Source organism: Coffea eugenioides, chromosome 7 (genome assembly GCF_003713205.1).
Source record: "Coffea eugenioides isolate CCC68of chromosome 7, Ceug_1.0, whole genome shotgun sequence".
Taxonomy (NCBI): Eukaryota; Viridiplantae; Streptophyta; class Magnoliopsida; order Gentianales; family Rubiaceae; genus Coffea; species Coffea eugenioides.
The window spans coordinates 33,131,159-33,146,389 of NC_040041.1; the positions used below are offsets into that span (position 1 = coordinate 33,131,159).

At 34.4% G+C, this 15,231-nt stretch overlaps 1 protein-coding gene across 1 annotated transcript; it reads left to right on the forward strand.

Annotated features, from left to right (window-relative positions):
• The first annotated feature begins 1,570 nt into the window (after positions 1–1,570).
• LOC113777256 (putative late blight resistance protein homolog R1B-23) lies at positions 1,571–5,587 on the forward strand. The gene has a single exon (XM_027322291.1). It carries the CDS (start codon positions 1,571–1,573, stop codon positions 5,585–5,587), a length of 4,017 nt encoding a protein of 1,338 aa, XP_027178092.1.
• The last annotated feature ends 9,644 nt before the right edge of the window (positions 5,588–15,231 follow it).

Consider the following 15,231-nt stretch of genomic DNA (forward strand, 5'->3'; position numbering starts at 1 on the left):
AGCATTTTCAAGGATCCGCCGTCAATAGCTTTTTTTTTTTTTTCAATCCTGTAGTAGTACGAATTCTTACTTAGGTTTCAAGGAAACATGGTAAGTTTTCTTTGGTTTCTCCTTTTTTTTTTTTTTTTTATCTTTGTTCCTCTAAATTCCATCTGTTGTCTACGTCTTACTAACCTTATCTTAGAGAAAATATTCTTTGCAATTACACTCTGTGTTGGTAATTTCCACAAGAGAAATCCAACAAGGCATTTATATGTTATCAAATAATATTCTCGAGCAGGGCAGGAAAAAATTTTTTATTCCAACTTACAACTTACATGTGTGATGCACAGTTTGCTGAGACTTCTAAAATAGCATGGAAAATAAAAAAAAATATCCAAGAACATTAGAGCACGGAAAATTAGAAATTATTTTCTCAAGAAAATAATTGCAAACATATGTTTCAAAAAGAAACTAAAACATAGTACTTTCTTTTCGACGAGACCATTTGGTTTTTCCACAGTTTTGTACATGTTTAAGGGTCTTAATTGGTCAGGGACTTTAGTGGAATAATTGATGTTTGTGAAGGCATTTTTGTACACGGAATTCGTTAGCAAAAGTCAATTGTCTATAGAGATTTACGAGTGACATACCTGACCACTGGAATTAAACAACTATGGATTTCGTTAAATAATTGTATTAAATAGGATTTCTTTAAATAATTGTATTAAATAGGATTTCAACAAGAAATTGATATGCTAATCTTCTTTAGTTTCTAAAAATATTGTCAAAGAAGTGTGTTAAAACTTCTTTTTGAACAATTTCTTTTTACACTATTGCTCAAGAAAATTCAGGAAATCTGCTTACTTGCTCCAAAATTAATCGATTGCCAAAGAAATTTCTAAAACTTCTTTACAAAATATTTCTTTCCAACTATTGCCCAACAAAGTTAACAAAATCTGAGTTTAATATATTTTATATTTCTAAAGTAAAAACTCATTCTTGCTGTTACATTGAATTACATAATGCACTAATTTAGACTCTTGCTCTTAATATATTATAGATAAGTTGTACCTCTATAAGCGTTTAATTAGAGCTACACGCTAGCCACAATATTGTAGCAGGAAGACTAATGCAAAGCTATTTCTTGATTGATTTACAATATGATTCAAATTAGACAATTAGTTTGAAAACTCGAAAGCCATAAGCCAGCAATTGTTTAAGAACAATATTGAAATTAATGCAGAAACCATTACATGAATGTTGTAATCTAATTACTGATGTGACTGCAAAAAGTGTCCAATTTGGTCATAAAAAAAGCGGCCAAATTGGTACATGCATGGCCCACCAATAATGCATCAGATTGGGAGGAATCTTTGTTTGGCGCTACACTGAAGTTGCTGGCAAAGTTCTGAAGCACCATATCTTCTGTGAACAAGATAGTACAGTGTCTTGCAATATTTACACAAAAAGTGGGAAAAAAAGTCCAGCCTATTGTTAGATGAGAAAGTTTTGGATCCTGAACTGATTTTATTGAGCAGCTGCTAAACCAGATAAAAATCTAATATCAGAGTGAAAAGAAGATATGATAATGGAGATCCCCTCCAGCAGTAACGCCAATTGCTTTGATTTTGCTTTTTATGATTATCTGCAGTCGCATCACTTCTCCTCCAGCAGTAACGCCAGTTGCTTTGATCTTGCTTTAGATATTCTAGCCGAGCTTGAAAAAGAGCCCCCGTATGGCTGGCGCTTCAAAGGCCTGAAGAAGAGGGTAAGATTAATGAAAACCTGTTTTCTGTATGTCAAAAAGTGTAGGAGGAGGAGGAACCACGAAGCGCTTTTGGAGCATGATCGCGAGGACAGGTGTAATATTATGTCTGAAAATTTGAGACGTAGTAGTATTTGCTTCAGAATTCAAGATGTGGCTATCAGGATCATTCATGATCTTCAGCCTGCTTATTTTGAATACATTCAAAGTGCGATTACCAGATCCAAGGAAAAGATCAAACTGTTTCTTGAGACAGATCTCAAGAAATCATGCGCCGCCATCTTCATCGACTATTACTCACCAGGAGATCCACGACTAGTTATGGATCTTATTATGTGCCTTTTAGAGACTCTGGATTGCGTTTTACCTGTTGGGGAGCTAAGGGATACAATTAGAAATAGGCTAAAACTCTTAAGGCATCTCATTGGCTTTGTGACAATGCAAGGTCTTGAATGTTCGCAATTGACAGATCTCTTGACTTACACTGTAGTTGCAGCTGGACGCCTGATTTCTATATGTCTGTCTGACTATGATGATGAACAAGCGGTCAATCGAATGGAATCTGAAATTTATCAGCTGATACTCGAGAAGATCAATCTTCATGATCTCCAAGTTCGAGAAACTTTTGTCCATGTCCTGACAGCTTCAAAGAAACAACCAAGATCATCATATGATTTAGCCCTTCAGAAGAATGAGGATCCAGTGGTAGGCCAGTTTATTGGTTCTCTTCGTGATTGTCTTATGGATCTACTAGGATCTTATGCCAGTTTTCAGGTTCCAGTCAAGGATCAAATACTAAGACTCCATGAGGAAATAAGATGCCTGGCTATCCTTCTTAAACAGGAGGAGAAACTAGGTGATGAAATAAAGGATCTTATTGGAGTTGTGGTATCTGATGTAGGAATTTTGACCTTCTCCCTTTTTGTCAATGAAATCAAAGAAGGCTTGCCCGAGGAAACAGATCTTGGGTTGTTTCATTTGCACAAAGTTCTCAAATATATGGTGGCAGAGGTTGCACACAATTTTCCACTAAAATCACCATATTCATCATTTAATTATCCAAGACCTAATGAGTTGGGCTGTATGGATTCTTTCCTAGAAAATCTCAAGGAACTAGCAAGGTGTGATGAGGCTGATGATTTAATTGGTTTTCAACAGGATAGAATCCAAATGATCCAAAAAGATCTCGTATTCTTAAGATCTTTCCTGGAAAATATCAAGGAACAGCGCTATCAGAATGGAAAACTTCAAGCTTTCTGGAGTCATGTTATGGAGGCTGCATACAAGGCAGAGTTACTGATTGACTTGGCACTTGTTGGTGATAAATGTGAAGATTCTTTGGATGCCGTTTCTAGAGATATCAATCTTTTGAAGATTGAGGCCCCTGAGATCCATAATGGTCAAACCCAAAGAGTTAACAAGACTTCCCTTCACATACCATCACAATTTACTATCACCATGCACGGCGAAGATCTGTTAGGTCTTGACGACGAGGTGGAAACTATTACTCATCGGCTTACGAGAGGAACAAAGCAATTGGATGTTGTTCCCATTGTGGGTATGCCTGGCCTTGGGAAGACCACATTAGCCAATAAAGTTTATACTGCTTCTTCAGTTAGGTCATATTTCCATGTTCGTGGCTGGTGTTGTGTATCTCAAACATATAGCATACGCAGTTTGTTAGTTGAGCTTTTGTGTAGTATTCATTCTAAGAGTCCAAATGAATATCTTAAGATGGATGAAAATGATTTGGCCATGAAGCTAAGACAGGTTTTGCTGAGAAGTAGGTATCTCCTTGTTTTGGATGACTTGTGGGACGTTGAGGCATGGAATTTGTTGGAAAAATCACTGCCGAATGATGCCAATGGAAGCAGGATTCTCTTCACCAGTAGATACCAGGATTTATCTTTGCATTTCAAACCTAATAGCGAGCCTCACCATCTCCGCCATCTTACTGACAAAGAGAGTTGGGCATTATTGCAGAGAAAGCTATTTGGCACGGAAGATTGTCCTCCAGCACTAAGTGAAGTTCGATCTCAAATAGCAAAACTTTGTCAGGGCTTACCCCTCGCAGTTGTCCTTGTTGCTGGAATTCTTGCTACTACTGTACAAGATAGTTGGGAAGAAGTTACAAAAAGTCTAAGTTCTATTCTCCTTGAGGATGACTATTGCAAGAAGACACTTGAGTTGAGTTATAGTCATTTACCAGATTATTTGAAGCCATGCCTTCTATACTTTGGTACATTTCAAGAAGATGAGGTTATTAATGTGCGAAGGTTGTTACGGCTTTGGATCTCTGAAAGATTCGTGCAACAAACTGAAGGAAAGAGCTTAGAGGAAGCAGCTTATGACTACTTGATGGCTCTAATTAATAGAAGTTTAGTTATGGTTACCAGACAAAGAACTGTGGGTGGTGCCAAAACTTGTCTACTTCACGATTTGGTACACGAGTTTTGTGTGGAAAAAGCCAAAGAAGAAAGTTTTCTGTATGTTATTCATAGTTGGAAAGCTCCTCTTAGTCTTATTGGGCCAAGCAACCCCCACCGAGTTTGTGTTTCCAATACTGGAGAACTGACGATTTGGGAGTTAATGCTTATTTTTCCCAATTTACGCTCTTTGATCTTGTTTGGACAAGATGATATTGAACATGAAGAGGAGGATTTGGGTATTTTGTTACCTAAACTTCTCAGAGTGTTGGATTTTGGGAATTTGGACTTTGGTTATTCTTTTCCGATGGAAGTAGTGTTGCTTGTTCACTTGAGATATCTGGCGCTCAAAGGAGTAACATACATCCCATCTGCGATAGCCAATCTCTCAAGGTTAGAAACTCTCATCGTAGAAGATCCGTGTCTTGGTATTGAGTTGCCAAGTACTATTTGGAACATTAAGACATTGAGTCATCTACGTGTTTTAAATTATGATGAAGTATGGCCAATGGGTTTTATTTTTCCACTTGGAAATCTTGAAGGATCCCCAGATTTAGATCATTTAGACACTTTAGACCTTGCAATTGATCCCTCCCCTCAAAGCTTGCAAAAGATACTGAGAAAGTTACCAAGCATTCGCAGGATAAAATGTATGGAACGACCAAGAGAAGCTACCAGAAATTGCAACGAGATTCTTGAGTTTGACGGTTTGAGTCAACTAGAATCACTTCATTTGTTTGGTTTTTGTGGATGTGGATTTAAATTCCCGTTGAATTTGAAAAAGTTGGCTCTCTCAAATAATGGTCTGCCATGGAGTGAAATTTCAACAATTGGAAAGTTGCCCAATCTTGAAGTGCTTAAATTACTTGATCACAGCTTTGTCGGGGAAGAATGGGTAATGAAAGAGGGGGAGTTCCCTAACCTCCGAGTCTTAAAATTGTTAGGGTTGGAATTTCGCAACTGGACTGCATTTTCTGATAATTTTTCCCGCCTTGAGAAATTGGTCTTGCGCTCGTGTGAGGAGCTGGAAAAGGTGCCTTCTTGTTTGGGGGAGTGTGAGACTCTTGAAATGATTGAGGTGGAAGGGTGTCATGCGTCTGTTGTAGATTCTGTAAAGCAAATTCAACAAGAACAGATGGATATGGGCAATGTGGCTCTAAAGATCGAAATTGATAATTATGATGATACAATCTTTTCCCCAGAAGCAGAGTCAACTCCCTCAGAAGCAGAGGAGATTTCTTCAGAAGGGGAATCTATTTCCTCTCATCACACAATTGACAATTGTGAGAGTGAATGTACAGCGGGATTTCACTCATCAGGTCAGATAAAACTATATTTGCATATGTTGAATCAGTTCAATTATATACTGATTCATGTTTCTCTCTATGTTGGCAAACCATTCATGTGCTTCTAAATTCTTTTTCTGTTTAAACCTGATGCTGCTACATAACATTCTGATAAATTTCTGATTGCAGTAGGAAACACATTGATTCTGCTACATAACAATCTGTTTCTAAAATCTTCTTCTTGTCATTTTCTGGTTCAGTGTTGAGTAATTTTTATGTAAGGATCTTCCTTGTTGCTACATATTGATATGATACTCAAAGCGTAACTTGATATGGTACTCAAAACCAGATACACTTATCTGTTCCCAATTTGTGTATGTAAATAAGAGTAATACAGAAAAGTGTGACTTGCTTCTAGTTTTCCTGAATAAAAACCATAATTCAATTGATTGATATGTTGAAACATACAATCACACTTTTGCAACAAATATTAAGTGGAGACAAAAACCCCAAAAACAAAAAACTATGGTTGTGTTACTTTTCAACAGAGGAAGGGCATAGGACTTAATATGTGTTTTTCTTCACTACAATACGCTGAAACACAAACATTTTGATTCTTTACTAGGCAATATTTTCGGAAGTCAAAAAGGAAGCAATTTTTTCTTAAATTTTTTTTGGTGTGGTTTCATGTTTTATTTTGCTATTTTAAGTGGTTAATTGCTCAAACTGATGTAGTACTGCAATTATTCAACTGATGTGGTACTGCAATATTCCTTCTTCCAGAGTAGATTTCCACCTTTGAATTAATTTTTTCTTCAAAAAAAAGTTATTTATTTTTTATTGTGCTAGTTATTTAACTTTTAAAAAAGTAAACAAATAATCAATAATCCATAGTAAATTGACCCAATTTGATACATTATAATAAATGACCCAATTCATAATTATCAATGGGTTAAAACAAAAGCAATTTACTTTTTTGGCTAATATATAAATATACAATTTAGCCCAATTGATTAGACTCATTCTCACTCTTGCTGTATCAACTGTAAGTATAGAACGGATATTTTCAATTATGAAGATAATCAAGATAGTTATGAAACAAGATGGAAGATAATTTCTTGAATGATTGTCTAATTGTGTACATAGAAAAGAAAGTTGTTAAAAAATTTAGCGTTGATTCAATCATAGATAAATTTACTTCTAAAAGGAATATAAAACTCAATTTACTTTTAAGAAAAGCGGTTAAAATTTTAGTGTATGTTAACATAACTTTTATCTTTTTTAATTAAAACATTTATATTTATATTGCATATATACATTCATTTTGCATAGGCGACATATTGGAGTATCTTTTCATAATGTGCAACTTGGATGACTTGTGATATTATAAGATATTTAAGAAAAGTTTATTTTTTGTCTTAATTTTCATTTTGACTATGTTGCATATTTATAAAATAAACATACCTTTATAATTAAAGTTAATATTTGATATTTTTAGAAGTCATATATTTAAATAGATGGAAATTATTTTGAACATAACATATTAAAATAATTTTTTAGAAAAATTTTTGGACGCCTGGGAAAAAAATCTTGGCTCCGTCACTGCATGTATCCCATTTGGCATTCTCCTTCTCCCTGGCATAAAAGATGAGATTTGTTCACAAAAAGAGAGCAAGTTGGAGAAGATGAGGTTACCAGAATAACCAGCAGTAGAACAAATTCTCGTTTTGTATACCATTTGCCACGAATCCTTCCTCATAGTTCCTCTTTTTTCCAATCTATCCTAATTTACATCCATTTTGCTCATTAGTATATTCAAATATTTAACTTAATTACAGGTTTAAAACCTCAAAGCTCTTCTGGATGTTGAGGCTAGTTTACTTTGGATTAGACAAATTTTTGCTTGAGTTATGATTTTTTTCTTCAAGGAGAACCTTTTATTCTTTTTGGACTATTTTTTCTTCAGGAGTCCCAAACTCCACGAGGTTTTGGTTTTCGTAATGATTTCCGACACCTCAGAACTTTTTCAAACTCAAAATATTTCAAACTCCATAGATGGTTCAGATGTTTGAACTGAGAAAGTCAAAACCAATCACTCATTTTGTTCATCACTGGTCAGCCTTTCAAAATATTTTTAAATGCTAAAGTTGTTCAAAAAGTCGAATACTTTGAAAAAAAAATCCACCCTGAAGTTTCTAGTAATATCCTTTAGCACCCCTATAGTTCTAAAAGTATCACTTACATTCCCCACAAGTGATGTGGCAAAAATTCACCATCGCAGCATGCAAAGAGAAAGCATTACCCTCACAACTTAGGATTATTTGTTCTAAAAGATTTTGGAAGGAAAAAAAATATAAATTGACAAATTAGAGTGTCTATCTTAACAATTTTTGGCACTTAAACCTTCATACTTTTTTAGTCCTTCTATGCCACCCATATATTACATTGTCCTCAATATTCTAATAATAATTTAGACAAAAAAATCTAAAAAAAAAACTTAGATCAATAAAAATAATTGCCATTTAGGAGTTAATTTTGCACTTAAACCACCTTTCCTACACTCCAATTTTTTTTAAAGTGCTTCTATGCCAACTTTATATTAGAATACCCTCCCTACTCTAACAATTATTCAAAAAAATTTAGTAGATTAAGTACCAAAATTTTATACAACTAAAAATTTGATATTCTAAAAATTATATTTCACTTAAACACCCCTTTGATCCACTTTGAATACTCTAATGACAATCGTATATTAAATAGCCCTTGCTATTCTAACAACTTTTTAGGCAAAAAAGTTTAGAAGGAAAAAAAAAAATCCATCAAAGAATGGTCATCTTAACAATTATTTTTTACTTAAACTATCCCTTCCCCCAACTTTTAGTTCCCCTGTGCCAACTTTATATTAACTGAACTCTCCTATTATAACAATTGTTTGTGCAAAAAGAATCAAATGCACTTGAGCATCTTCTGAATTAAGTGCAAACCCAAGGATTCGATCACCTAAAATACAAATTAATAAAGAATTTAAAGGTACTATTACACACCCTAATAGAATGACATGTATCATTAGTAGTGCATTTAATCCAGAAGCTGCTCAAGAGCACTCTTCTTGCCACCTATTTCCCATAGAACCTTCAGAAGGTGCTCAACTATACCTTTTTTTGCCACACCTTACTTCACATAGTGTTGGATTAGGATTAGTAGTAGATTAGCTAATATTGTATTAACAAAAAAAAAAAAACAAAGATAACCTAGATCCTTTGGATCCACTAGTCTTGGTGGTATTCGACTAGGAGTAGAGTGCACCTTTTCAATAACTCCTTTTCCTAATATAGGTACAGATTAACCAATATCATATTTGGAAAAAAACAAAAAAGACAAAGACACCCTAGACCCCTGAGATCCATCTATCCCACCGTGTAAGAGTAAGCATAGGAGTAAATTAGCAAACATAGTACTGATTCAAAAAAAACACATTCATTTAGCCATCACATCCTATGTTTTCAGACTCGGACCGGATATCAACTTGGCCGTGCTCAGGGGTCAGAGATCAATGGGTTCGACCGGGTTCAATCGGGGTTGAACCGGATGATGTCATAAATAAAAATTATTTAAAAATTAAAATATTATATATAAAAAACCTAAAAGTATGTTAATATTAATAAAGGTATATTCATATATATTTGATGTTTCAAATATATTTAACAAGAAATACAAAGAAATTAGAACAATCAAGCAACAATTTATATTATTTAATGAACATTAACAAATTTAAAATTAAAATTATGGATTTGATTGAAAAATAACATCAAATTTTAGGATAACATTTATAAAGTATGAAATATTTGAGGTATATTAATAAGTTTTAACAATTTAGGGCTCAAAACATAATATTGAAAAAGTTAACCTTTTTTTAAAAATGCTCTAGTTGCACCGGTTTTTTCCTGGTCAAACCGGATTTTTGACCAGATTTGACCGGGTTTTTAGTCTTCTAGTTTTGAAGAACAATTCGGACCAAACATTTGACCTGTTCGACCGATCGGACCGACCAGTGCGATCCGAGTTTAAAAACACAGATCACACCATGTCAAACGTTTATAACTATCCATTTTTTGTTTTTCTAGAATTTTAAATTCTTAGAACCTGATGTTCCTAAAATGGTCTTTGATTGCTGTAAGGGTTTACTACACTTGGCCACCTTAAAATTCCTTTTATTTTCATTTTGCTCTTTAAATATTTAGCTAGAAAACTTTACAGGATTTTCTTTCTAAAGTTGGCTTTTCAAGCCTTACAAAAGGAAAAGAAAAGAAGGGAAGGTTAGAAAGTTGAATTAAAAACCTTATGAATTTTTATTAATGTCTTCCAATCGGATCGAAGCTTGAGATTCTAATCTATTAATGTTCACATTATAAGGCCTTTTCTATATAGTGTCGTAGGGCCGCACAATAAATAAACTAAAAATGGACAGTGGATCCACCTCTGAATTACAATACTATCGAAGAAGAAATTTATTAAACCCATGTTGACCCTTTTCTCAAGAGTTATCTAACTTATAATAATGTAGTTGGAAAAATAACTCCTCCAATTAGAAAGTGTTAGCACATAAAAGCACGCAACAGAAGCATGTTGGACACATAGAAATATGTGGAAGAAGAGGAGTTTAATAACCATAAACGTATAAAGCATATCTGTTTCTCATATTTTGACTTGCATAATTCTAGCAAAATTGCCTTTACAACAACTGCAACTCTCTTTAGTTTTTCTCTTAATTTTCTCAACTGGATACAATATTGAAATATCTTATATATTCTCAACATGACTTGAAAATTAAAATTCTACTAAAATAAGAAAGTACCATATAATTACTTCATAGCCTGAGTATCTAAATTGGTAAAACTTGGCTATACTTTTGTTTTTAATTTTTTCTAGTAGGTAAAAGGTGAAACTTAAGAAGTGAAGAAGAGACGGAGTGATTTAAACCTAAGGTCTTTAATTTCTAGAGCGTTAACCTTATCCATTAAACTGAGGTTTTTAGGCAAAACTTGGCTATACTTGAATACTTCTAAACTAGAAATAGAAAACTTCAACTATTAGGAAGTTCGGTTTAATTATGTCAACATTGCCTCCTTTAAACCAAACTTTTCACGAATATAGCTCTATACTATTGCCAACCAAAAAACAAAAATCTTCTAAGATATTTTTTCATTATAAATCAATTCTTGCCAATCACAGCTTTCCTCCTCTTAAAGCACTTTGATCTTCACCCTCTTCTCAGGGATTTCCGATACTAATTCCATTTATGGCTCCAAAAATCATTCTATAGAATATACATCAATAACGCTGTAAAATAAGTGTTTGTAATTACCATGCGTTAAAGTAATACTTGTCATATATCATCTCAATTCTGAAATCTTCTCCAATGCTGCTAATACAGCGTTGATATGATCCTTCAAACCAGCATATGTGCTAGTTAAACTTTTTTCGTGACTTTTATATAAATCAGTCTGACTAATACAGAAATTTTAACGGCTTCTCTTATTTTTGAGTAAAGAACCATAAATTTTTAGTGTTTGATATGTTAAAATCTCCGTGACTTGCATAGAACACTTGTTATGCAGTAAATACCATGCAGAGACAGAATTAGGAAAAGAATTTAAAAGCATTATACCGGTCCAAGTGAGTTGCACAAACGTTAAATGTCAAACACAGCAGTTTTATATGTTGCATGAAGGTTGTTATATTGAGTCCCTGTTTCATTTGAAAGAGACACTTTGAATAGCTGCATATATCAGCCAAAAGAAACAATCTGAAAACCTGTCAAAATGTTGTTTTTATGTTCATCTTTCTTGTTTCGCAGTAAGTACAAACTTTTCATTCTTCAAGTTAGAAAAATTTTTGGAAGTCCAACAAAAGTAATTTTCCCTAAACATTTTTCTTTGCTGTTTACTCTTTTCTTTTCCAGCTTTAGTGAATAATTGTCCAAGCTAATGAAAATTACAAATGAAAGAAACTGCATGTATAGTTTTGTTAAGCAATCTAACTTTCCGTCCTCTAGAGAGATTAATTACAAACAAATTAAAAATCTCAGGAAAAAGGCGCAAGATTCTTGATTAAGTGCATATTCTCTGTCCTCGGACACTTGCAGTTGCTGGACAAACTAGGGGACGGGAAAGTGGTAGATGCTCCAAGTTAACTAAAAAGAAACCCATGAGGGCGAGAAGCAGGGTCAGTTTCTTAATCTAATTACTATGAGCTTGGTGATTCACCATATTCTTTTACAATTTTCCCAAGTTCAAGGTTATTCGGAGGCTTAATTCTTTTGTTTATTACCCGCAAAACTTGAGAATTCGGCTTTACATGAATCTCTTTGTTTTGACAATAGTTCCAATTTTTTATTAATTAACAACCGCATCTGACATCTAAAGCAGAGATTGGAACCTATTATGTTTTTGCAGGTATAAATATCCTCTGTAGCATGCCAGAATTATGTGCCTTTACCTGTCAAATTTGTTGATCTTATAATAGTTTCTGCTATCACATCCAGCTCCACAAGGAGCAGAGTGCTATATCGAGGATAAAAGGTGTGAGGACCCGAATTTTTATTTTACGTATTTTTATTTTATTTTAATGGTTTATTTAATAATTTATTTATTCATTACTCCGATTAATTTAATTCATTCATTTTAATTTCATTTGCATGGAAGAATGTCTTATTTTATATTTTAAAACGTTTCGCTAGTAAATTTAATTTTTCTGCGTCTCATTTAGTAAGAATTAGCGAGTGCACGTTTTTCGAGGCAAAATTCGGTCCGAGAGTGCAAATGATCTTGGAGAATTAAGGATGATCAATAGTAGACTAAGGAAAGTTAATTGAGGGATTAGAGGTAAGTGAGTTAAATTAAGAGGTGAATGAGTGAGTTAAATTAATTAGGAGCACTAATGGCTTCCTATTCATTTGTTGACTTTTGGGTACTAAAACACCTTTATGTCATTTCTTCTTTTCACTCTATCACTTCACCAACTACCACACAAAACCTCTCTTCTCCTTCTCTTCTTGGCCGGCTCTTCCTCCTCCCTTTCTCAACCAAAATTTCAACTAGCTTTCTTCTATTTTTGCTCAAAGAAAACACTCCAAACTTGCTCTTTTTCTTGGTTCATTACTCAAGCTTGAAGGAGGAAGGAACCTTGGTGGTTTAGAGCTTATACACTAGTGGTTTGGTTTTCATCTCTTGGAAGCAAGGTAATCCTCCAAAGCTCTCATCTTTTCCTCTCAACTTATAGTAGTTAGTTAGTTCTATCTAGTTAATCATTGGGTTGTTGATGGATTCAAAAGAACCTTGACTCTAAGTAGAGGACTTGAGGTGGCTTTATAGGTAGAGGCCTTGAGAAATTATTGTGTGTTTACTTGTTTGTTTGGTGCTTGTTTTGATGAGTTATGGCTTAGTTTTGATTGGGAAGTTGAAAAGAAAACTTGAAGAAAGGAGGATGCTTGCTGTCCAAAAATTTGCTGGTTGATTCCCTCATGTTAATTTCAAATTTTGTTGTTATTTTGGTGCTATAATGCTTGTTATATGTTGGTGTTTATGTGTGTTAAATATCTCCTAAAAAGCATTACAATTGGTTGAGTGAAAGTAGGGGAAAGTGAGGATGCAAATCTGTAAAATTTTCTGATCAGGAGACCAGACCAGTATGCATGTTTTGGCCCATAATGTTTTGTCTGGGAGTTGAAATCAAGTGCCATTTGTGGCATCTGAAACTAGACTCCGAGAGCTTTCCAACGGTATAAAATACACCTCCTAATTCATTTTCTATGAGCCGTAGTGAACTGGCAAATATGACAGATTTTCCTCACTGTTTTCATCCGAGAAACAAGCATAGCTGCAGTTTGTAGCTCATTTTCACCTATCTTGAAAAACGAATTTTAAGACAGTTCCTTCTAGTGATTTTTATCATTTTGAATCTAGTTTTCAACGCCACAAATCACGCTAAATTTTGAGTTGTGTACCTTTAGTTATGATCAGATTTTGAAACTCTGTCAAGTACTCCAGAACTAGAAATTCCGTGAAACAGGTTCCAAAAATCAGCTTTTTTAAAACTATTGTATCTTGGTGTAGAAAAGTCCAAATTGAGTTTTGTCTATTGCATTTGAAACAAAATTTGGAATTCTATCAGTGATATAAATTTCAAGGGCTAATTCTATTTCTATGAATTTTTCCGAATTTTCAAAATTTACTGAAATTGCAAGCCTGTTTTGCTCTGTCCTATCTGGAACAGTGAATTTGAGCTAAGATTTGAATGATTTTGGATTGGAGTCTGGGAAAAGTGTCTTCTAGAGAGTATTAATATATTGAGTCTAGTTTCCAACAGTATAAAGTTTACAATTTTCGGACTTACGGAACTCGAGATATGATTTTTCCAAGTAGTATCGCACCAAGTTGGAAATTTTCTGGTTTCAAACAAAGTACTCTTTTAAGAACTTTAAACCTTCCTTTGAGATTGTTAGTGCACTTCAAGTTTGATTTCATGGTTGGATACAAGGTCTCTTTGAACATTAGACCTTCATTTTAAATTTTGGTTTCCAAAGGATTAAACCTCTCTTGATGCGTTTTCTTAATTGTCTAACTTTCTTGGTTAATTACACTTCATTTCATACTTGAGAAATGGATTTCAAACCCTAATCTTATACCCTTGATTTCCATGAGATTGAACTCTAAAAATGGAATGTTTAACTAGGGTAATTCTTGGAGAATTTCACTAGCTTTATACTCGAAACTTGGAACCTTTAACTTTGACATTTATTATGAAAATGAGTGGAGTTTTGATGAGTTTTGACCACATTAGTTTGGAAAATGTGAATGCTCCCTTATATTCTAAAGCTTGGGTATAAGATTAGAAGTTTTGAGAAATGGAAACCATCTACTCTTTTCTCGATTTTCGTGTCGAAAGTAAATGTGGTACTTTCTTTTGGAATTGAGATTACTTACCCCGACTTGAATCGAAAACGACGTTTGAGTTCTCTTTGAGTATTATTTCAATAATTTAGCGAAAAAAGCTTCTTTAACTTGACTCGAACTTGTAACCTTGAGAGTGGGTAGCAAGAAAATATTTTTCTTATTATCCTTGGTCGAATACCTAGGTAATCGTGATTGTGCATGTCTCAAATGGTCACGAGGACGCCGAGGAGCTTGTCTGATCTCTCGCTTTGCTCTTGTTTTGTTCTTGGCTCTTGGTGAGTGTCAAGTGCATGTTCAATGTTCTTATGATTGAAATGATATTTGTACAAGTACTATATGATACGTGAACTTGTCGAGGCGAGGGTGTACTTTACCGCTCTCATCCTCTCTCTCTCTTTCTCTTTTGATTGAATGATACTTGTTAAATGAATGTATATGACTTGCACTTATACTCGAACATGTTTTAACTCGTGAGCACTGACCGGCAACATGTACCACACCCTATTCGGGTGGGAGGTGCCTCTCATACCGATTCAGTGCTATAAACAATCATGTTTTAATTCTTGAGTACTAAGCGGCAGCATGTACCACACCCTATTCAGGTAGGAGGTGCCTCTCATACCGACTCAGTGCTATGATCGATCCTTTGAGCGGCAGCATGTACCACACCCTATTCGGGTGGGAGGTGCCTCTCATACCGACTCAGAGCCATGAACAATTTTAAGTCGATTGGAGTGTTGTCTCATCGACCAATTATACTTGTGGACACCCCAACCCATTGGCTAACCTTGTAACTCAAGCCGACAAGGGTTTGGTCG